Raw genomic sequence first — 23,729 nt, 5'->3', positions numbered from 1 at the left:
CACCACTCTGCTGTCCTCCCTGAACAGCACCCCTTTGTTTCAACGATTGGGGGGGGGGAGTCCAGATACGGATAACCCCAACGACGATCAAGTCATAGTAACAGGTCAGAGGTTTTCTAAAAAATAGGCACTAAAAAAAAATCAACAATAAAGTCAAAATATTTGACAGGTTCGGCGTCATTCACACAGTGTTTGCAGGGAAGGAAAGTCTCCTGATGTGTTCACCATCCCCCCCCCGACATATGCCATGGTGAGACACACAGTTGCCTACGTTGCCATTCGCACACACTGGGGAAAATAAATGTTTTTTTTGTTTTGATACTTCTGTATTGACATTTCTTATGCAGTGTGAACAGAGCCCAACACTTAGAGGGTGCGGAATATATTTGCCTCATCATCGTGCCATATACTCAAGTCACATTCGGAGCAGCATTTACACCACCGCTGGATGCCACTTAGAATCTGCCAGAACACTATGCGGATACAGCTCACCGGACATCCTGTGACCCACTGCATTCTGCTACGTTGCACTGCGGGAGATGCAGCATTTCCAAACTCAGGCAACTGTACAGAGTGTTTTATACATTACACATCCCAAAATGCACAGCAAAACGCGCTGGCCAGTAACAGCAGGGGGCAGCAGTGAGACGTGACTGGAGTAGAACACGAGACGTAGATCAGAATCACGACAAGATTATAAGGAGATTCATCCTGTGAAGGGTTTACATTGAGTCGGGCAGAAATAACGAACTTCAACCTAATAAACATATAAGAATAGAAGTAGAACTGCCGCAATGTAGAGCTGAGGAGACCCGCTGACCTCCAGCTGCAGCTTCATGCTGTTACTCGTGGTCCCCCGGTTGTCCCCAAGTTCCGCCATCCAGATCCACAGGAGGGACAGTCCGTGACATTCCAGAAACGACTTCAGACAGGACTGAGACTGCGTGTTCTGTGGAAAGAAGAGCCGCAGAGATGGGAATGAAGCCAAGACAGAGACGAGGAGCCGTTCTGCAGCGCGTGTAACGCTGATCATTCATCAGTGACTACAATCGACATAATGTGAGGATACGTGAAGCTTTACACAAGGCGTTAGAGGGGTAACGGTGCGGGGGACGAGTGCGGAGATCTCCACCAATCACAAGTTGTGGTGCCGTAGCCAGTACCCAGCCCCTGCAGATCCCTCATCTACTTACACTAAGAGGATCCTGGGTGGGGGGTGGATTGCGAGTAGACAAATGTTTGTAAGAGCAGCTCCCGTTCTGGTGGGCCCGAGCCCTCCATGTAGTCATTTAAATGGCCGCCATGTGATGATCCACCTCCAGTGGCTGCCGCCATCACATACGGTACGGGCCATATTGGAGGGCGCCACATCTGACGTAGCTACACTCCAAACATTGCCAAGGGGTTGAGGGAGCTGCTCCTCTTTTACAAGTCACGGCACATTTTTAGGTGGGGATTTAACAGTTGGGGCTCCCACCGCTCCTCACAGCATTTTCCGGCACGGACGGCAGACAGGCCGCCGGCTCTCACACTGGTAAACACCGTCCTCTCCTACGAGCGCTCCGTTTATGGAGCCCGTGGTTGGACACCTCGGAGTGCATTGATTTGGAGGACTCTTAACTCCACGCGTGATTTGCTATTTTCCCACTCATGCGACTTATTAGCGGCCCAGACAACCAGTTCAGGGGTTTCCTTCTATTGATGGTTTTGTATAAAAAGAAAAAACTATTGTGAATGTTGCGAATGCTCTTTATTATATTGTATGTGACCGAACAGATTCCGTTTACTGTATCATTGTAGAACCGCTCCATCCAGTTTGCAACATTTTAAATAAAAGGAATATAAAAAAAAGTAAAAGTTGTATTTTCGTGCGCAGGGAATAAGCCCAAGGGACCCAATTGCTTTCATTCTCATGATCGGCCGACCATCAAGTACATTCTAGCGATATGGAATAATAGACATGAGCCAAACTTGCCAAAATATCGCACTATTCCCCGAGCGCCCTAAATATATGGAAAGTGTGTGTATGAGATATATATATAACGTACATGGGCCCCCCCCCCCCCATAGTGTTCAGAACTAGTCCTACATGTGAATACATTTCCACAGAGCCGGAGCCCCCTGGAGCGTCCAGCAGGTGGGATCTTACCCGGATAAGCTTCAGGCAGGTCAGTTTCTGCTCCAACGTCTCAATTCGGACCATCAGCCGTGACAAGCTGAGCACCTGGTTTTTGTCGGACAGACCTTCCCCATTCTCAAGCAAAGCCTCCAGCTCTCCGTCCACCTGAATCACAGCAGAGAGGGGAGTCAAGGGTTAATGCGGCTTTCACTTTAAGGCAGCAACATTCTGATAATCTGAAAAACTTCGGAGCTGAATACACAGAAATTCTGAACTACTGGAAGTTTGGAGCAATAAACATACATTTAGCTTATTAATGGCAGAAGTGAGTGCGGGGCCCAGAGAACGCCCAACATGACGGGACCTACAATATAGGGACGCAGACCCCATGCAGGGAGGGTATATAGGCTGGGCAGACATCCTATATGAAGCGCCCTCGGTGTAGATCCCGGCACGGACACCGGACAGTTCTAGATAAAAGTTTTGAAACGGACAGAAATTTTTTTTCCCACAAAGTTCCGCTGCTTCAGTGTTTTTAGATCTTTGTTAGATGTTTCTATGGTAACGAAAGTTAAATTATAAACATTTCATAACTTTTTAAACTTTTATGGACAAATACATCAAGTTTATGCAGTTCCCCCGGCACGCTGGATGTCAGCTCCTAGGCCGAGTCCTGACTCATGACCCGTTCTTGCCTAACCAATGTCAGGAGCTTATCACTATTTCTGGGTTTTTGTTTGTCCTCCCACTTTTGAGGATTGGCCACAGGTTCTAAATGGGATTGAGGTCTGGGGAGTTTCCTGGCCATGGACCGAAAATTGTGATGTTTTGTCCTCTGAGCCCCTTGGTTATCAGTTTTGCCTTGTGACGAGGTCCCTCGTGCTTGAAGAAGCCTCATTCATCATCCCCTGTTCCTGGATCATTGGGAGAAGTTGCTCTTGGAGGAGGTTTAGATCCCAGTCTTCATTCACGGAACGATTCTTGGATGAAAATCACCCCCCCCAATGACTGGTCTCAGGATTCTTTAGTGGTGGCGCGACACAGGACAGTGTGAAGGGGGCTTCATCAGAAAATCACTTTACCCCCTGTACTTACTGCAGAATGTCAGCCTGTCCTTGATGTTTTTCTTGGAGAGAAGCGGCTTCTTTGCCGCTCTTCTCGACACCAGGCCGGCCTCAAAAAGCCTTCACCTCACTGTGCGGTCAGATGCACTGACACCTGCCTGCTGCCATTCCTGCGCACGCTCTGCACGGGTGTTGAACCGATCCCGTAGCGGAATGCTCTTTAGGAGACGGCACTTGCTGGACTTTCTTGGGTGCCTGAAGCTTCTTCACAGCAATTGAACCTCTGTCCTTGATGATCCGATAAATGGTGGATTTAGGGTCTCTTACAAGCAGCAATGTCCCTACCTGTGAAGCCCTTTTAATGCAAAGCAATGATGATCGCACGTGGAGGTAACCATGGTTAACAGAAGAAGACAATGATTTCAAGCACCAATCCCCTTTTAGAGTATGTTCACACGCCAAACGAAAAACAGCTGTAAAATATGAAGCAGTTTTCAAGGGAAAACAGCCTCGGATTTTCAACCTTTTTAAAACTACAAACATTTTTTTTGCCTCCGTTTTTCTATTGAGCCAATAAAAAAAAAAACAACGGCTCAGGAAGTGACATGCACTTCTTTTTACGGCCGGGTAAAAAAAACACTGCGTCGGAACGAAAAGCCGTTTTTCCCATTGAAATCAATGGGCAGATGTTTGGAGGCGTTCCGCTTCCGTTTTTTCAGCCGTTTTTCAAGGGGGGCTAACGGTCATGTGAACATACCCTTAAAACAACCCGTCTGCTCTTATAATACAATCAGCATGACCGAGTGATATCAGCCGGCCTGTCCTCATTAACACTTTCTCCTGAGCCAACGATGTTGTGGCCGGGCCAAGATGCAGCAGAAATGGGGTTTTTGTGATGAAGTTCATTAAGGAGAGACTTTGCAATGAATTACAATTAATCTGATCACTTCATAACAATCCAGAGGTAATGCAAATTCCACTATAAAAACTGGAGCAACAAACGGTCCGTCTCAAAACATTTGGCCAGGACTGTTTGCGTCCACAGCGACTGCATTGGATGAATTCCCAGACATTGAGTTGAAGAGTGGATCACCGCCAGGGACCAGATACTGCATTCTGGATTAGCAGGATTTCCAGAGCACTAGGTGCTGGATTAAAGGAATTTCACTACACAGGTGCCAGTGTCTCTACCATCTACCTGTCCAGTAGTAGGAAGGTCACTCACAGAATCCTTCTTGCGGGACCTTTCCTTCTTCATCTTGCCCCCGGCCGCTCGTACACTGACACGGTTCTCTCCACCGAGGTATCCTCTACAGTTTGCAGATCCGCAGTAGCATTTCTGAGCTTCTTTGCTGCAATGTATCAGAGAAGAGGAAATTATGCATTTTGCAGGAGCAGTTTCGTACTTCACATAACAGATTTAAAAAAAAAATTGACACATAAAAAGACAAAAAAAAAAGGAGTCAAAGCTGCAACCAATATGGCTGCCGTTCCGGCCTTCACCGACTCTGGAGGGGTTAATCTACCCGGCTCTGCAGACGTACAAGAATGGAAGACGTATCACGAGGCAGATTTGCCATTCAGGAGACTGGGAAAGTTTTGTGAAAGCCCTTGAATTGGTTAAAGGGTAACTAAACATTCAACAAACTTCTGACATGTGACCCGGTTCGTTTCTGTTCGGATGTCAATGTAGCGGCGTACGGGCTGACTAGAAAGTCTATGAATGATGAGCCCGTACACCGCTACATTGGCTTTCTGGAAAAAGCCGGACACGATGTGGATCAGCGCTCACACAAGCGCTTCTACCGCTCCGTTTTAGCGATCAGTGGGGGTCTCAGTGCTCGGACCCCCACCAAGCAAAACTTGACTTGTCACTATAACACGTCAGACGTTTGTTGAATGTTTATCTGCCCTTTAACAAAGTCTTGGAGGTCGGCAATGAAAGCAAAATGTGACGCGGTATACACAGCACGGAGGCCGCCCACGAAGATGCTGCGGGCCCTGAAGAAGGAAGGGGGTATGGGTCCGGATAACCTTATTGTGGGAAGAAAGCCGCCAGTTCATCCTGAATCAGCGGCCTGAGCATAAACTACCACCAGGTGGCCCTCCATACGGAAGAAAAAAAAAATCAAGGTCCCGTGCTGAACCCCATGTAATAAGAATTTTTTTATTTATTCCGCTTTTTTTATGACAATTAAGCATCAGGTACGTTCTCTATTCTATATACAAGTGTAGTCGGCCTCCTAACAGTCCTTACCCGTATCGCTGGAACTGGTAGTCAAACGTTAGCTCGGCGCCAACTGGAACCAGTCTGGTGGTAAAAAAGCCCACTCTGAGCTGTCCATTCACTGTCCACTACAAGAGACACAAAGCAGAGCAGCATGAAGAGCGGATCCCCCCAACTACAGACAACCCCGGCCAGTACTAGGCAGTAGCCAGCCACGTGCAGCTCGTAGTCCTCACCTTTTGGGTCTCACAGTTGGGGTCACAGCTATGGTTCATGAAGCGCGAGCAATTGCCCTTCTGTGTCGCATCTATAATCTGAGAGAAAATACAGAGATGGTCAATGAGGTGGCAGAAAGAGGGCAGCTGCGGCCGACAGGTCAGAATACTGGAGCGACTCCCGGGTTATGACGTCAAGTGCCATTTTATAGGCAGGCGGGGCGGACTACCGGCGGGGCGGACTACCGACGGGGCGGGGAGTGTTTACAGCAGATTGTAGTCTAAATAGAGTGGTCACCGCTGCAATCGTGGTGTCCCCATCAGTGCATCTCAGCAGCTCCAGTGATTGGCTGCTCTTGGTGTAACGCTCTGCCGCATCTCCCCCTTCCCCCACATAGTCGTCTGTACTCACCTCATCGTTTTTCAGCGCCATGAAATAATAGTGGATGTTCTTGCTGCGGGCGTACTCCTTCACGCGGGCTTTGAACTCCTTGTGGTCCAGAACCTCCCCACAGTATTCCAGGACGAACGTGTTCCTTACAGAAGGGAAAAAGCAGAATTATATGAAAGAACAAGATCCCAAGATGAAAACAGCCAAGACGTCTGCTCTACGAGTTAGGCCTTATGCACACGACCATAGCCGTGTGCACGGCCGTGATTTTAAGGGTCGGCCGGCTGCGGACTGTCAGCCGCAGGCCGCCCGCAAATCGCGGGACATGCACATGGCCGCGGCCATTGTTTTCAATGAGCCCGGACCGCAGAACCGGGCCGTAATAAGACATGCCCGTTCTTTCTGCGGTCCGGGCTCCCGGGCCGTGCACGGACCGCAAAAACTACGGTCGTGTGCACGGCCCCATAGAAAAGAATGGGGTCGCAATTCTCCCGTGGATTTTCGGGGGAATTGCGGCCGCAAAAACACGGTCGTGTGCATGAGGCCTTATAGGTGGGAGAAGTAACTCTGGGGTTCACCTTGCAAGTCTGCGCTCCCTTTTATTTTACCAGTATGATTGGTCTCAAGCATCCAGCCTGCGCTACTACCCGGGCGGGAGGCTTGAGAGGGCCGCCCCTACATCACCCTATAACAGGCCGGAGCTCGGTAACCGGCATTAACTCACGGTTTTAGGTCTCTGCCAGCTCGGAGGCCCCAGCCCTTCTGATTGGTCAGGATAACTTCAACATCAGCGTGTTGCTTCCTCTGGAAACGCCGGTTTGAGCAGTAGCCGCCATTAGGACACCTCGATGAGCTGAGGAGAGAAGAGGAACAGGGTAAGAGGAAAGGAAGAGACAATAGACCCAACACAACGCGGCTCGATAATGAGCAGAAGAATTACCAAACAAATAATGGAAGACAGATGAAAACTTCCTGGCGTAAAGTTGGGGTATTCCCGCTTATCCATTAGGAAATCCTTCCGGATTTAACTCATTAACGCATTTTTAGGTCCTGAATAATGTACTGACGCATTTCTCAGTATCTTCATAGCGGTCAGATCTCCTTTTTCCGGATACAAAGCTCCAAATCTGCTTGTAAAATGAAGTGACGCCTGTATGGTACAGCCGACACCCGCATAGCATGGCGCGGGCTCAGCCGTGACCCGGCTTCACACTCCTCCTCCCCGCTATGACGTAAGTAGAAGTCAAATGTCGGGAAGGAGTGACCTCCATAACACAGTAAACATACTTCGGGTCTTCATCCCTTTGCGCAGTCTCGGCTTGGTCTTACATGATTTCGAGTGGGCAGGAATCTTCCACGTTTGCCATTACTTTGGTTTCCCGCTGCCCACACATCCCAGAGTGTTGTTCTCCCTGCGCTGAGCCAGTCAGACATATCTTCAGCTTTTGTTTACCCTCCCACAGCATGCACAGCACAGCCTTACAGAGAGGGAAGCTGCAGCCGCATCCCCCTCCTTCCCTTAAACGACAATTTACTGTTTTACACTAGATGGACTTTTTGGGGGCTGATGGAGTTTGAGGTTTACAGGCAGTGAAAGGAGAAGTACAGGCTGCGGCACGAGAAGGAAGAGGCCACTTTCATATAATAAGATGTATTACAAATGTTCTCCTATTCACTTCTTCGAGGCGATTGCCGTGGATCTACATGGGGACATGGCTGTGTGTGTATGGGGGACATGGCTGTGTGTGTATGGGGGACATGGCTGTGTGTGTATGGGGGACATGGCTGTGCGTATGGGGGACATGGCTGTGCGTATGGGGGACATGGCTGTGCGTATGGGGGACATGGCTGTGCGTATGGGGGACATGGCTGTGCGTATGGGGGACATGGCTGTGCGTATGGGGGACATGGCTGTGTGTGTATGGGGGACATGGCTGTGCGTATGGGGGACATGGCTGTGCGTATGGGGGACATGGCTGTGCGTATGGGGGACATGGCTGTGCGTATGGGGGACATGGCTGTGCGTATGGGGGACATGGCTGTGCGTATGGGGGACATGGCTGTGCGTATGGGGGACATGGCTGTGCGTATGGGGGACATGGCTGTGCGTATGGGGGACATGGCTGTGCGTATGGGGGACATGGCTGTGCGTATGGGGGACATGGCTGTGCGTATGGGGGACATGGCTGTGCGTATGGGGGACATGGCTGTGCGTATGGGGGACATGGCTGTGCGTATGGGGGACATGGCTGTGCGTATGGGGGACATGGCTGTGCGTGTATGGGGGACATGGCTGTGCGTGTATGGGGGACATGGCTGTGTGTGTATGGGGGACATGGCTGTGTGTGTATGGGGGACATGGCTGTGTGTGTATGGGGGACATGGCTGTGTGTGTATGGGGGACATGGCTGTGTGTGTATGGGGGACATGGCTGTGTGTATGGGGGACATGGCTGTGCGTATGGGGGACATGGCTGTGTGTATGGGGGACATGGCTGTGCGTATGGGGGACATGGCTGTGCGTATGGGGGACATGGCTGTGTGTGTATGGGGGACATGGCTGTGTGTGTATGGGGGACATGGCTGTGTGTGTATGGGGGACATGGCTGTGCGTATGGGGGACATGGCTGTGCGTATGGGGGACATGGCTGTGCGTATGGGGGACATGGCTGTGTGTATGGGGGACATGGCTGTGTGTATGGGGGACATGGCTGTGTGTATGGGGGACATGGCACCATCTCCAGAGCTCCACTGTCTGCCCCAAGTTACAGTCATAGTCAGGTTTGGTCTTCTGAGCTGCACTACAGAAATGAGACCTGAATATGAAATGACGGTGTCCCGGGAATATACAGACAATGCCGGGGAGGGAATATTCACCATTCAATCATGAGGAGGCGGTTGAGACAGTCTTCACCGCAGGCCATGTCTCCCTGAACCCTCTCCTCCTTGGAGAGCAGCGGACACTCGCACTGCATGCGCTTTATATCCCGGTGACACTTATTCTTCTTCCTGCAGAATAGAAAGGATCATTACAACTTATTATAGTAACAGCAAAGAGGAAGGAGAGGTAAGAAGACATTACAATGTATAATCCGCATGTATGTGATGAGGTAGAGGGACAGAGCAATGTTCTGCAGAGGTCAGTGGTGTAATAATCTGCAGGATATATCACTATGTATCTGTCAGGAGGTAGAGGAGCGATGTTCTGCAGATCTGTAGAGAGGTCAGTGGTGTAATGATCTGCAGGATATATCACTATGTATCTGTCAGGAGGTAGAGGAGCGATGTTCTGCAGATCTGTAGAGAGGTCAGTGGTGTAATCTTCAGGATATATCACTATGTATCTGTCAGGAGGTAGAGGAGCAATGTTCTGCAGATCTGTAGAGAGGTCAGTGGTGTAATAATCTGCAGGATATATCACTATGTATCTGTCAGGAGGTAGAGGAGCGATGTTCTGCAGATCTGTAGAGAGGTCAGTGGTGTAATAATCTGCAGGATATATCACTATCTGTCAGGGGGTGGGGGAGCAATGTTCTGCAGATCTGTAGAGAGGTCAGTGGTGTAATAATCTGCAGGATATATCACTATGTATCTGTCAGGAGGTAGAGGAGCAATGTTCTGCAGATCTGTAGAGAGGTCAGTGGTGTAATAATATGCAGGATATATCACTATGTATCTGTCAGGAGGTAGAGGAGCGATGTTCTGCAGATCTGTAGAGAGGTCAGTGGTGTAATAATCTGCAGAATATATCACTATGTATCTGTCAGGAGGTAGAGGAGCAATGTTCTGCAGATCTGTAGAGAGGTCAGTGGTGTAATAATCTGCAGGATATATCACTATGTGTCTGTCAGGAGGTAGAGGAGCAATGTTCTGCAGATCTGTAGAGAGGTCAGTGGTGTAATAATCTGCAGGATATATCACTATGTATCTGTCAGGAGGTAGAGGAGCAATGTTCTGCAGATCTGTAGAGAGGTCAGTGGTGTAATAATCTGCAGGATATATCACTATGTATCTGTCAGGGGGTGGGGGAGCAATGTTCTGCAGATCTGTAGAGAGGTCAGTGGTGTAATAATCTGCAGGATATATCACTATGTATCTGTCAGGAGGTAGAGGAGCAATGTTCTGCAGATCTGTAGAGAGGTCAGTGGTGTAATAATCTGCAGGATATATCACTATGTATCTGTCAGGAGGTAGAGGAGCGATGTTCTGCAGATCTGTAGAGAGGTCAGTGGTGTAATAATCTGCAGGATATATCACTATGTATCTGTCAGGAGGTAGAGGGGCAATGTTCTGCAGATCTGTAGAGAGGTCAGTGGTGTAATAATCTGCAGGATATATCACTATGTATCTGTCAGGAGGTAGAAGAGCAATGTTCTGCAGATCTGTAGAGAGGTCAGTGGTGTAATAATCTGCAGGATATATCACTATGTATCTGTCAGGGGTAGAGGAGCGATGTTCTGCAGATCTGTAGAGAGGACAGTGGTGTAATAATCTGCAGGATATATCACTATGTATCGGTCAGGAGGTAGAGAGGACAGAGCAATGTTCTGCAGAATCTTTCATCAGGATTTTATATTTCCAGTCTCCATATAATATTCGTAACTTCTTCCCTGTACTCGTCATGATTTGCACCATGTCTTATATTCTCAGCTGTATGAAGAATCCTGAGGGTTTGCCGTTCGCTCTTCATCATTCACCGCCACCTCCTGCTAGTTCAGGGTCTATACAGGGCATGCTCTACTGTGGTGCATTGTGGGGAACCCAATTCCTGCACCAGCGAGTATACAGCAGTCTCACGTACAACAAGAATCATATTTCACGACGTGCTGCAGTATTTTAAATTAAAGAGCCTCTGTCGCCACATTATAAGTGCCGGTCTCCTATATAATGTGATCGGCGCAGTAATGTAGGTGACGGTAATGCTTTTTATTTAGAAAAACGATCTATTTTTACCACGTTAGGAGCGATTTTTAGCTTTATGCTAATGAGTTTCTTAATGTGGGCGTGTTTTACTTTAGACCAAGTGGGCGTTGTACAGAGGTGTATGACGCTGACCAATCAGTGACCAATCAGCATCATGCACTCCTCTAACATTCATTTACACTGCAGATAGTGATATAGTTATATCACTATGTGCAGCCTCATACACAAACACTATAACATTACTGCAGCGTCCTGATAATGAATATACATCACCTCCAGCCAGGACGGCATATGTATTCACAATCCTGACACTTCTGAATCTTTTCTGTGAGATTTCCAGCAAGGCAAACGTAATCTCGTTTTAAATTACAGTTTACATCGTAATCTCGCGAGATTACGTTTGCCTTGCTGGAATCTCACAGAAAAGATTCAGAAGTGTCAGGATTGTGAATACATATGCCGTCCTGGCTGGAGGTGATGTATATTCATTATCAGGACGCTGCAGTAATGTTATAGTGTTTGTGTATGAGGCTGCACATAGCGATATAACTATATCACTATCTGCAGTGTAAATGAATGGAGAGAAGTGCATGATGCTGATTGGTCTCTGATTGGTCAGCGTCATACACTCCTCTGTACAACGCCCACTTGGTCTAAAGTAAAACATGCCCACTTGGGCATTAAGAAAGCTCATTAGCATAAAGCTAAAATCGCTCCTAACGTGGTAAAAATAGATCGTTTTTCTAAATAAAAAGCATTACCGTCACCTACATTACAGCGCCGATCACATTATATAGGAGACAGGCACTTATAATGTGGCGACAGAGGCTCTTTAAAGTAGCAGCTATCAGAATGCTGAATGCAGCTTTGGATGGGACTGGAGTATAAGACATGATGAAACTCAAAACCAATACAAGAAAAGGAAAAAGTTTTTTTTAAATGAAAGTTCCATCTACAAAATCAGGATAAAGTGCAGGAGCCCATACCTTTCTGTGAGATAGAAATTCTCTTCAATGAGGTCAAAGTACGTCGGCATCTTTCCCTGTCTGTAGAAATCCTTCCAGTGTTGAGGGTCCCTGAAGTCGTCCATGCGACAAATGGTGCCGGTCCTTCCGTGTTTGGAGGCCGCAGAGTCCACTAAACCGGCCTCCGCCTTCATTTTCCTTTTTTCCAGCGCTTCGGCATCGTTCTCGGAGTCGCTCTCTACCTCTTGCCTCCGTTTCTTGGGTGGTCCTCGCTCCTTCATGTCTTTACGGTCCCTCGCGAGCTGCTCCCTCTTGTCTGCGCGGGGCACGTTGTCTTTTGCGGAATTACTGCTGATCTCATGGGTTTGCACGGAGCTGCTCTCCCTCGACTTCTCCTGGAAAGCCTTAGACTGGTGTCCAAACTCATGTACGTGATCTTTATCCCAGGAAAAATCATAATCGTCGTCGTCATCGTCTTCATTATAACAATTGGTCACAGAGTCTGGGACTTGGCCAGACGTCTTCCCGTATTTGAAGTCGGTGGTTTTGCCGTGGTAGCTGGAAGTCCAATATCCATTGTCACCAATGTAATTGTGTGCAGGATCATGGGCGTCACTTCCCTGCTGGTAACTGAAGTACATGTAGCTACTGTCGGGGGGCTGGTAAGTGCTACTTGGCTTCTCTGGCTGGGAGAAGTCCCACCCGAGATCAGACAAGTCTTCCGTTGCCTGGAACCCGTCAACCCGCGAATAGTCTCCAGGTCCCGGAGCATGATTGTATTCTGCTCCCTGCTGTCTACTGTCCGGCCGCTCTACTGGCGGCAGCGTGGAAGGAGCTGCCGGCATCGTAGGCTTTTCAGGCTCCTTAGTTGGTTGGGCTGCGCCGGGTATAGGAGCCTCTTGTGCCGCCAGATGCTCAATGTAGGCTTTGCCTTTGTCTTTAGGTTTGATGGGCACAGGGTGGCTGGTGCTGACATCTGTATCAGAGGGAGGATGCCGAAACTCCGGCCCCGAAGACCGAACTGCATCCGGAGTCAACTCCGGAGTGGGGACGACTTTTACTTCATCTGCTGGTGTATCCGGCGCAGGATGGCTGTGAACTTGCACCGAGTCGCTTTCCTTAAATTGTTCTGATCGGTTCTCTTTAGGGTCATTATATTTATTATCGGAGGTCTCCACAATGATTGAGAGACCTGGGGATAGCAAAGGGATAGCTTCTTCCATTGACGGTCTATCCTCGCTCATGGTAAATTTAGATGGTTTTGCATCTTCAGCAGGTAATGTAAACCGTTTAGCTTCATCCATGGTCAGTGCAGACGACTTTGCATGATCCAAGATCAATGCAGATGGTTCAGCATCATCCGTGGATAATTCATACAGTACAGCACCGTCCATGATCAATGCAGAGGGTTCCGCACCTTCCATGATCAATGCAGAGGGTTCCGCACCTTCCATGGCTAATGCCGCAGGTTTAGCAGCTTCCACGGTCGATACAGACGTCAGACTTTCCATAGCGAATGGCGACGTTTCGGCTTCTTTCACGGTTAATGTAAACATCTGACCTTCTTCTGGAGTCAACGGAGACATTTCAGCTTCTTCCAAGGATAACGTAGAGGTTTTAGGGACCACCACGACGGACTGCAGACGGTTCCTGGGGAGGCCACTGTCATCAGAATCCGTGTCCTCCGATTCAGTCTCATCGTTTTCACTTTCTTCGCTATCAGAATAATAAGCTTGGACAGCGCTGATGAAGTTCACAGAAGACTTCGAGCTGTCAGAGGGGAACTGCGACTCATCATTTAGCAGAGTCTCCTCCTCGGGAAGGACCTCCGACTCGTCCGGTTCCTCCTCAGAAGAGTCATGTTTTTCTGGAGGAACCCGGATCCATTCATCTGCAGCAGACACTTTGTGGGGCGAGTGTTTTTCTTCATTTTCTGCTGGAGAACTTCCGCTCGGCAAAGAATTTGCTTCATTCAAATCTTGCGGTGAAGGCGGAGCTTCGTCCTGCGGTCCCTCTATAGTCCCTTCGCTGGCGACACCGTTTTCTTCCACCACATTTGCGTCTTTATCTTCAATTGCGGGTGAAGGACATGGCTCTACTACTGGCGGAACAGGGTCTGTATTTCGTAGGTAACATTTTTCAGGGGATTTGGTTTCAGGAGGTAATTCGCCGTCAGCGGAGACGGTCACGGCTGGAATACTCGGCTTTTCTGAAACCAAATCGGTTACTGGAGGCTCAGACTGAATTGCTGCGAAAGAAACGTGATTGTCGGACCCCGTGGGATCCTGGAAATCTTCTCCGGGGTCAGTTTTAGACTCCATTTCGTCTGAACTGCGACGGGGACTTAACACCTTGATGGTGATTTCAAGGTCGTTTTTGGACTTGTTGAGATCTACATTGTCTACAATAGAAGAGTCCGTCGCTGGACTTGAAGAAATGTCCTTATGGTCTTGAGTGACCGCATCCAATCCATGAACCGCACGTGTCCCATCATCCTCTTCAGATTTATCTAGTAATTCAGTTTCATGGTGAGTAACATTATTAAATATATCGGACTCTCCAGAAACAGAGACGTCTAAGTTGAAGTTTTTAGGGCTTTGCGTTTCGTTGGGTTCCTCTGCATGAAAATTTTCCGTAGAACTGAGTGTCACAAAATGCCATCTCTGTCCATGGGAGACCTCATCAAAGTCATCGTCATCGTCGGTTTGAGCGGGACTGATACTTCGATTGTCAAACTGTTCAGCGTCCGGTTCACGACTACGCGTCAATTGACTTTCGCTAGAGGAAGTCGCCTCCGGTGTAAAGCGTAAAGAAGCCCGCGCGTCGGTGGTGCCGCTCTTCTTGTGGACGGGTGACGCCGTCTCATCTCTTTTGACCGTTTTGTGCTCCTCTTTGGGTATCGGCCTTTCCACCAAGTCCCATTTAGAACTTTTTCTTCCTGAATCAGTTTTGGAATCCGCTACTTTGGGGTAATTCGATCGGTAGCTGGAACTTGCCCCACTGTCTACACGGGAGTGTGAAGACCCATGTTTAGGGTCACTCTCCCTTGGAGGAGAACCTTTCTTAGCGGACTCTCTTTCAGGAGACCGGACATCTTTACCGGCTCTGCCGGACGAGGACCTTCTTCTTCGATCGGAATCATGAAACGCATCAAATCTTGGATCTTTGTCATATTTTGAATGTGAAGACGTCGTCGTCCTCGTTTCTCTGTAGGAATGAGAGGATGATGGACGCCTGGAATCGCTTGATCTGGAATACGCTCTTCGATAATCATCTTCTGAATCGGAACTGTCCCTGGCTCTGCTGTCGGCATAGGAACGGGAATATCTGGTTCTGTAAGGAGAACTTCGGTGGTACCTTCTTTCGGACTCGTAATGATGTGAGCGTTCAGATCTAGAATAGGACGAGCTGCTCCTTGGAGGACCTCGGTCAGACCTAGACCTTGATCGCGACCTGGAGTGGGATCGGCTTCTTCTTCTCTCACGGTCTGACCTAGAATGAGCATAGGAGGAGTATTTGGATTCTCTCTCGGACCTGGAATAACTAGAATGTTCCTGATCCTTTCTAGACTTGGATCTTGAAGAAGAATATTTCCCACTGTCCTCACATTTTAAAGACATGGAGCTTCTTTTTAAGTCCCTTTCTCTGCTTGAAGTGCGTTTTAGCTCATGGGACCGGTGGCTCGAGGAGGTCCGCACAGATTCGCCATCGGACTCTGAACCAACCACCATGGTTTCCGAGTGAGAGGACCTTGATTTAGGTTTTTCGGGACTGGGATTGGATTTAACGCTTTGTACGCTGGCTGAAATCTTTTCTTCTTTCCCAATATGGGAATATTCTTTCAATGCGACGGTCTCTGTTTTCTCAACAACCATCGGAGTGCTTGGGCTTTCTACCACAGAAATGATAGCGCACTCTTTAATGTCCGTGGAGCCAGTTTTGCTCGTGACCGCTGCCGCCGCCGATGGCGGTGACAACAGTTCTTTTGAGGACACCGTGTTTGTAGGTTCTCTCTCAGGGGACTTTGCAAGAGATGAGCCGACTGCCGATGATTCTACTTCAACTTCTGGAGAAGACTTAATGCTTTCCGACTTGGGTGATGGCGAGGGGGACGTGGGAGCGCATATTGTAGGAGGTGGTGGGGGTGGCGGTGGTTGGGGGGCTGGTAGCTTGCTTGTAATGTTAAGAAAATGCTTTTTGAAATGAATTTTTCCCAGCTCCACCTTGGGTTTTGGTGGAGAAACTTCCATGGTGCCACCGGTGGATTCAACAAAGTCCATCTTGAGCTTTGATATTTGCTCCGGGGAACTGAGTGGGGGGAGATTACTCGGGGACTCATTCTGCTTGTCGTTGACTAGAGAGGTCAGTAATCTGTTCTGTAAGGTTTTCTTTGTGAAGCTGAAACTGAAGGACACCTTCTGCCTCCCCTGCTCCTCCAGGTTCACCTTCGCTTTGGTTCCTTTAGGTAGAAATCGACTTGAGGAAATCCCCTTAAAAGTGTTCTTGCCAAATGCTTTCAATAAGGCTTCATTCTTGGCCTGTAACACAGTAAAATGGATATAATAAATGTAACACCGCCGTAATCGGATCGGTAAACCCCGTTCACAACAGCATGTGGCATTTCTGAATAGGACTTTCTAATGTTGTGGAGCTTACTAAATACGGAGACGCACGTGACCGGACATTGCCGTGATGTGCGGAGGGGGATAGAGACACGTGGGAGGTCAGAGTTATGTTTGGGCACCTCCTTACGCCTCGTACAATAAAATAAGTACCTGTGGCATGATCTATCGGATGCTGTGTGTCTAGCTTTTCTCTCCACTACAGAGTATTTCAGTAAAGGAGCGTGCTGATCTTGTGGGAGGTCACAGGCTGAGACTTCAGGCACGCGGCTGTATTATGGAGCCTTTACTGTACCTCCTTACGCCTCGTATAATAAAATAAGAACCTGTGGCATGATCTATCGGATGCTGTGTGTCTAGCTCTTCTCTCCACTACGAGTATTCCTTCTATGGGAGAATCGATCTGTACATACAGCACCCGATGGGAATTGTGCGGTCACACGCAGAGTCACGTACAGCTCTGGGACGAGCCCCTACACAGAGAACGGGGGTCACCCGCCCCCCATCTTGCCCGATGAGGCTGCTGGTTGGGAATATCCCTTCAATTGCGGAGACGATAGATCGCTCCAGTATTGTAGTAATGGGAGGACGGTTCTCACCTCATTCTCTTCTTCTCTGTCGTCATTCAAAGAGAAAGACATGGAAAAAAAACAAAAAACAAAGAATTAAAAACAGGAAATAATGAGTGAGAATAAACAGAATTATTCAATGACGCCGTCCCGGCCATTACTGTGGATTATTTCATCCTTATGTTACAGCCCTGACATCACTGGCGACAGCCTCTTCCCCTCCCCCATACTAGCGTCACTGGACATAATCCAGGGGCCTATACACACGTCCGTAAATACTGTCCGTAGTCATTTATAGTCATCCGTAAATCATCCGCATATACGGAAGTGTGTCTGTAAATATAGTCCATATTGCAGCCGTATTTACGGATCCACTAAAACACAGGGAGGAATCTTGAGTAATCCTCTGGCGTAACGTGGCAACACTTCCGTAATTACGGACGACTACGACTGAACATCCATAATTAGAGAAGCGCCCACAGACTTCTATGGAGAGTCGGTGCCGTAATTACGGACACAAAAAGGACGTGTACTTTTATTTCTACGGCACGGACGACCATCCGTAAAAATAAGGGAAGGCGTCCGAAGCCCATAGAAATGAATGTGTCCGTAATTACTAATGCAAATGACGGTCGTCATAAATAGAAATTGGCAACAATAGATCACGGGGGATGGATGATGAGGATGATGGCGGCGGCACCGTGACTGCAAATTATTGTCTGACATTTTGACGGCCACAATAGACCCCATTCGACCATCCAATGTTTGTCGGACACAACTCACATCTCCTGCCACACAAGACGTGTAGATCGGATCCCAACTTAACAGATCACTGACAGCAAGCGGGCATCAGAAGTGGCGAGAATGAAGTGTCACAGGCGCCAGTCCGCAGGTCTACAGGGTCGTGGCCTCTCATGGCTTTAACCAACTACTCAGCTGCCCCCCAATATTGACACAATGTACGTCCAGATTATCACCCACCAGACCACTGGATTACAGCAGGAGCGGGATTACGTCTCACCAGGAATAAATAAAACGTCATCAACGGTGCAAATGTTACACACGAGAGCGGGGGGGGGGGGGGGGTGTAATATGAGGGAGACCGGAGCCCATAATAGAACTTCTAGAGGGGGCAGACATCTAGTGCTCAGAACAATACGTAGTGACATGTGCCCCCCCAGAACAGGTCCCATAAACCAGCCCCATGTAAGACCCTTCCAGAGCCACGAAACACATCGGGAGCCCATTTCTAATAGGAAGTCTAGTGACGTGCAGAGCCAAAATGTTGCAGGTGCCGGATTTATGACCGAAGCGCGCCGTTATAACCGGGGTCTGGTGTCCATGGAGGGCGCACGGAACGCGTGGTCTCATTTACTATCAATGTGTGCCATTTTTTTTGGTGCAAAAACACAGGCGTCCACCTTCAACAGCTAAGAGGCGGTGTGTCCGGCATGTCGGGGGTCAGGTTGAATACATAAAGCAGCGACCCGCACCCACGTCACACTTCCAGGCTGGACCTCACACACTGGCGCCACCAAGCTCCCCGCGCCAACCGCAGGGCCACGTAGTGGGTATTAACCCTGCATAGAACTCGCCACCTTTTCCCTGGGCAGTCGTCGGCTCCTAAAACTTTATTGCAGTCAATGGTTAGACCCACAATCCGGCTTGTGATCAAGGGAAACGGTGAAAGGCTCCATAATAAAGGTCTGTAATAAAACGACAGCGAAAAAAAATGGCCATTAAAAACGGATCAACGGTCAGTATTTCACGGCCATTTTGCATCAGCGTCCCAAAATCCTCATCCATTTCTAGTCCGTCTGTCCGTTATTCATGGCCGTTAAAAAAAACTGATGGATTTAATTTGCTGGTTTTATTGTCCAAACCCCCAGAAAACACCTCAGTTCTCATGAAGATCGTGCTGCAATGACCCTGTAGAGAGTGGCAGTGCCCACATAGAAGGTGACGGCCGTGTGACTGTAAAGCTGCCAAACATGACATGAAACTCAGCCAAACCCTCCAATGGTCTAATGTGTATGGGGGGTCTCACCACTGTCAGGGGGAAAAAGGATCCTTGCTTCCTGTGGGAAATGGGGGGACACTGAAGAGTCCAAAAGGAAGGGGGGGGGGGGAGAGGGGTCTGGGGGACTTGCATAAGCTGCCCATACACATTAGGTGAAAGTTGTCCAAACCCTTTGATTTTGGTGGGGTCAGCCGACTATCTCATGTGCATGTCTGATCCTTTGTTCCCACATGACATAAGCCGCTGCCAGAGGGGTCTGGTGGGGACTATGGGGTCTGGCAGTGGCCTATCCCCCTCTCCTCGTTGAAATAAACATGCACATTAATCGTGGGGTCAGGAGGAATATTTGTTAGCCACACGAGCCGATAGCATCTGATGTGTACAGCCGGCGGAGGCCTGATGATGATGATGATGCTGCTGCCCCTTCCAGCCAGTTTGTATAATGCCCGGCCTCCATATTGTCCGCAGGATCACAATGACAGGAGGAGGTGGAGAGGGATATAGATGACAATAGTCACATGTCTACATGGGGCGGCCCAGAGGATCCCACAAGATGCTGCAGGTCACGGCTGTCACTGACTGTTTCTATCTTACGGTTCAGGAAAATTTGGCAGATTTCTTCCTACATAAGAAGCAGAACAACTTCACAGTCCCCCAACTTCACAGTCCCCCAACTTCACAGTCCCCCAACGGCCCCCGTAGTGCAGTCCCCTCTGATGGATCCTCTGGCTTCAGGGCAGCCGTGTACTTTTAGCACACATTAACGCCTGTACAGCAGATCTATGGGTTTTGTGCACGGCGCTAAAGTCAAAAACACCTAAAAATGAAGAGGCTTCAGAAAAGCACTAAAAGTTTAAAAATAACAAAAAAACTAAATTAAATGAATATTTGAGGAGTTTGCCCTCCGCCGCGATGTTCATCCTCATGAGGTTTCCTCGGGGCATCGCTGGGGAGTTTGTTTTAAGCATCTTGGAGATCCTGGCCCAGGTCTTCTGCCCGGGGACATCAGGTCTGAGCGTCGGTTGTAGGTCTCCTAGTTCTCATTGAAGAAGATTTTTCTCCAGGACCTCGGACTTTGTGGTCCTTGTCCTTGAGGAAGACATTAGATTTGGTCAGACTCCTTCCTGATGGACAAGAACCTGCTGCTTCTTTACAGCACCGAGGACTCCAGTCATTCTGAAACATTTGCCAAAACAAAGCAGCAAACCTGCAAAGAACATCAGCTGCGGACATCTTCCACGTGGTCCTCTCCAGCTCTTCTACAGTCTCCAGGCTCAGTCCACGCGGTTCAGCCTCCGGGCCAGAAGACGCAGGAGCCGCGGTTCAGCCTCCGGGCCAGAAGACGCAGGAGCCGCGGTTCAGCCTCCGGGCCAGAAGACGCAGGAGCCGCGGTTCAGCCTCCGGGCTCAGTCCAGAAGACGCAGGAGCCGCGGTTCAGCCTCCGGGCCAGAAGACGCAGGAGCCGCGGTTCAGCCTCCGGGCCAGAAGACGCAGGAGCCGCGGTTCAGCCTCCGGGCCAGAAGACGCAGGAGCCGCGGTTCAGCCTCCGGGCCAGAAGACGCAGGAGCCGCGGTTCAGCCTCCGGGCTCAGTCCAGAAGACGCAGGAGCCGCGGTTCAGCCTCCGGGCTCAGTCCAGAAGACGCGTTATTAAACTTTATTTTAAAGTTCTCTTTTTTCTATACGATCGCTTGTATAATGCACTGCAATATTGTTGTATAAGAGAAGGGGTGACAGATACCGGTTTAGCTTCACACTTACAAGAAAATCGACAAACAGGAAAATGTAATATTAAAGAAATAATCCTGGGAAGTCCTCGAGTTTTGCGCATCCGCCGTCACTATGAACAACGGTTGGATAAAGGAGCACAGAACGCGCCCGTCCCCTGACAGATGAAGCCAGTCCCTGCCTGCTCCGGGTGGCGACATCAGCGCTGCCATCAAACCACAGAGCGGGTGATACACTGCCCCCCCGGTGACTGTAGTCATAGCAACCAGGAGTTCTTAAAATGACACCAGAGTCAGGAGGGGGCAGGTGTTTCTAGGCTCCCGGGAACATCCCGCAGAAACTCTCGTCCTGGCACGTGTGCGGCGCGTTCACATGGTCAGGATTTGCATTAGAGAAATCCGTAGCTGAAACTCATTTTTGCTGCAGATTGGCACATGGATCTGCGGCTTTACAGCGTGGAATCCGCGCCAAAAATAAACATGCTGCAGATTTTAAAATCCGCGGCAGGATCATTACTCCGGAGCGTGTGAATGAGGCATTAAAGATCCTGCTCAATTGCAAATTCTGGCGGGGATCAGATGTGGAGTCGGGATATCGGATTCTGGCGCCGCTTGTGTTTTAGCCGGACCAGGAGACGCGTTGCCCCGCACACACATTTATAATAATAAACAACGAAACTACAAAGACGATCCGGAACTCCCCGTCTGAAGCAAGCGGCGCCGGTATCAGAGGTCCCGTCTCCTCCGCATTCTCCTCACACAGGTTGACGATGCCGATCGCCCGCGCAGAATCCGGTCAACGCCTCCAGCGGACAATAATCACTCACGACTTGTGACTTTCTGGCTTCCGACGATGCCTGGTGGAGCCCCTATATATTTTTTTTAATAAATCCAGAATCTACGTGTAAACATGGGAGAAAAGGACTCCATGAATTCGGAAACCAGGTAATTGCTACACATGGGAGCGCTGGGACTTCTGTGGGAAACAATTCTCACGCTGCCGTTCTACTGAAATCAACAAGCAGAGAGTGCGGAGGCGTCAGCCACGTCCGTCCAGCGCCAAAGACGCTTCAGACTCCGCTGAGGACCCCGACTGCTGGAGATCCAAGTTAAAGGACAATCCGAGATCAGCTCAACAAGGGCCCCAGAAAGTCGCTGGCAGGTTCTCATTGAAGTAGAGGCAAATATCTGACCTTCTACATGTGGCCGGCAGACGTGCCGCGCTCTAGACTGCGCCGAGGGGAGACGAAATGGAGGAAAACAATGGACTCTTAGAACCGGAGCAAAAAAGCCGAGGAGGAGCGCGACCCAAACTGTACAAAGCGCAGCCATGAAGGGACTGTCCACCTAGAAAGACCCCCCTTTCCTGGCAGCGGTGCCTATACACAGATAAAAGAAATCTCCCAAATGCTCCAATATCGACGGCACCGGCCGACTAATGTATATGGGGGTGTCCAGACCCTCCCCCGATGGGAAATGTTATGGAAGGAAAGGGCTGTTGGATTTCAATATGCCTGATCCTTTGTTGCCTGACAGGAGAGAAGCTGCGACCAGAGGCTTATTCTCCTCTCCGCATTGAAAATACATGCACGCTTGGGCGACGCGAGCATGTGTATGAGGGAGCCAGGTGGAATAGCTGTCGGCCAAAACAAGCGTGAATGTGTATGGGGGAGTTAGGGGGGGGGGCATTGCTGTGGGCAGAAATGAGCGTGCGTTTGTATGGCGGAGTTAGGGGGGACAGCTATTGGATGAAGCGAGCGTGCGTATGGGGGAGTCGGGAGAAACAGCTGTTGGCCGAGGAGAGCGTGCATGTGTATGTCGGAGTTAGGGGGGGGGGCAGCTGTTGGATGAGGCGAGCGTGCGTGTGAATGGGGGAGTCGGAAGGAACAGCTGTTGGATGAGGCGAGCGTGCATTTGTATGTCGGAGTTAGGGGGGGATAGCTGTGGGCAGAAATGAGCGTGCATTTGTATGGCGGAGTTAGGGGGGGGCAGCTATTGGATGAAGCGAGCGTGCGTGTGTATGGGGGAGTCGGGAGAAACAGCTGTTGGCCGAGGAGAGCGTGCATGTGTATGGAGGTTTTAGGGGGGGGGCAGCTGTTGGATAAGGCGAGCGTGCATGTGAATGGGGGAGTCGGAAGGAACAGCTGTTGGATGAGGCGAGCGTGCATGTGTATGGGCGAGTCAGGAGGAACAGCTGTCACCCGACTGAGTTTTCTAACATGTATGGGCAGCTTAAGTTCTCCCTGCATCAGATTACTGTATAAATTCTGGTGTAAACACGAAACTTCCCAGAAAACCAAAACACCAGAACAATCAGCAGACACTGAACAAGCAAGGACTACTGTGAGATTTCAGCTGTGAAGCCTGCAGAGTGCAGCTCTGGAGCAGAATTCAGGTTCAGTACAAGATAATGGACTCCGTTGTTTACGTAGATTCACTCTATATACGGTGTTCTGTATCTAGAAGCCGCTGGTCTATAGGGGGTTATATACCCACCAGGGTCATTCATACATATAGCACAATAAGTAAATCATCCAGCAGCACCGGGTGCAGGAAAGACCCTCAGCCACGAGGATGATGACAGGAGTCGCAGCCCCTTATCAGAAGCAGCAGGGGGCAGTAATGTGGCGGCCTCGTGCCCGGGCGGGGGGTGCAGAGACCCCGCAGATCATGATGAAGTCACATATACAAAGAGTCACAAACAAGTGCATTTACTGTTGGTCGGGCGGCCGCTGCGACTCCTCCTGTTCGGTCTCATCGTCTTTTTCTGTCCTGAAAGACAAATATACACAGACGTTAAGAACACGAGCCGCATTATACCAAGTGTAAACAGATATTCACACCTCTGCTACCCTGATAGAACAGAACATAGTCCGATGGCTGCAGCCTC

At 49.4% G+C, this 23,729-nt stretch overlaps 1 protein-coding gene across 1 annotated transcript in view; it reads right to left on the bottom strand.

Annotated features, from left to right (window-relative positions):
* LOC142713737 (histone-lysine N-methyltransferase SETD2-like) overlaps positions 1–23,611 on the bottom strand; it is a gene marked incomplete at its 5' end in the record, with an annotated part of 37,918 nt that extends 14,307 nt beyond the window's left edge. The window contains 11 exons of the mRNA XM_075848607.1: positions 821–949; positions 2,150–2,284; positions 4,382–4,535; positions 5,441–5,538; positions 5,647–5,724; positions 6,038–6,161; positions 6,741–6,869; positions 8,893–9,024; positions 11,925–16,441; positions 17,125–17,140; positions 23,555–23,611. Of these exons, the coding sequence (XP_075704722.1) occupies positions 821–949; positions 2,150–2,284; positions 4,382–4,535; positions 5,441–5,538; positions 5,647–5,724; positions 6,038–6,161; positions 6,741–6,869; positions 8,893–9,024; positions 11,925–16,441; positions 17,125–17,140; positions 23,555–23,611 (5,569 nt within the window). The remainder of the gene's footprint in view (positions 1–820; positions 950–2,149; positions 2,285–4,381; positions 4,536–5,440; positions 5,539–5,646; positions 5,725–6,037; positions 6,162–6,740; positions 6,870–8,892; positions 9,025–11,924; positions 16,442–17,124; positions 17,141–23,554) is intronic.
* Positions 23,612–23,729: the final 118 nt, after the last annotated feature.

The sequence above is a fragment of the Rhinoderma darwinii genome, unplaced genomic scaffold, assembly GCF_050947455.1.
Source record: "Rhinoderma darwinii isolate aRhiDar2 unplaced genomic scaffold, aRhiDar2.hap1 Scaffold_4345, whole genome shotgun sequence".
NCBI lineage: Eukaryota > Metazoa > Chordata > Amphibia > Anura > Rhinodermatidae > Rhinoderma > Rhinoderma darwinii.
Note: the sequence above shows the minus strand (reverse complement) of the source record. Positions and strands in the feature narration are given on the sequence as shown.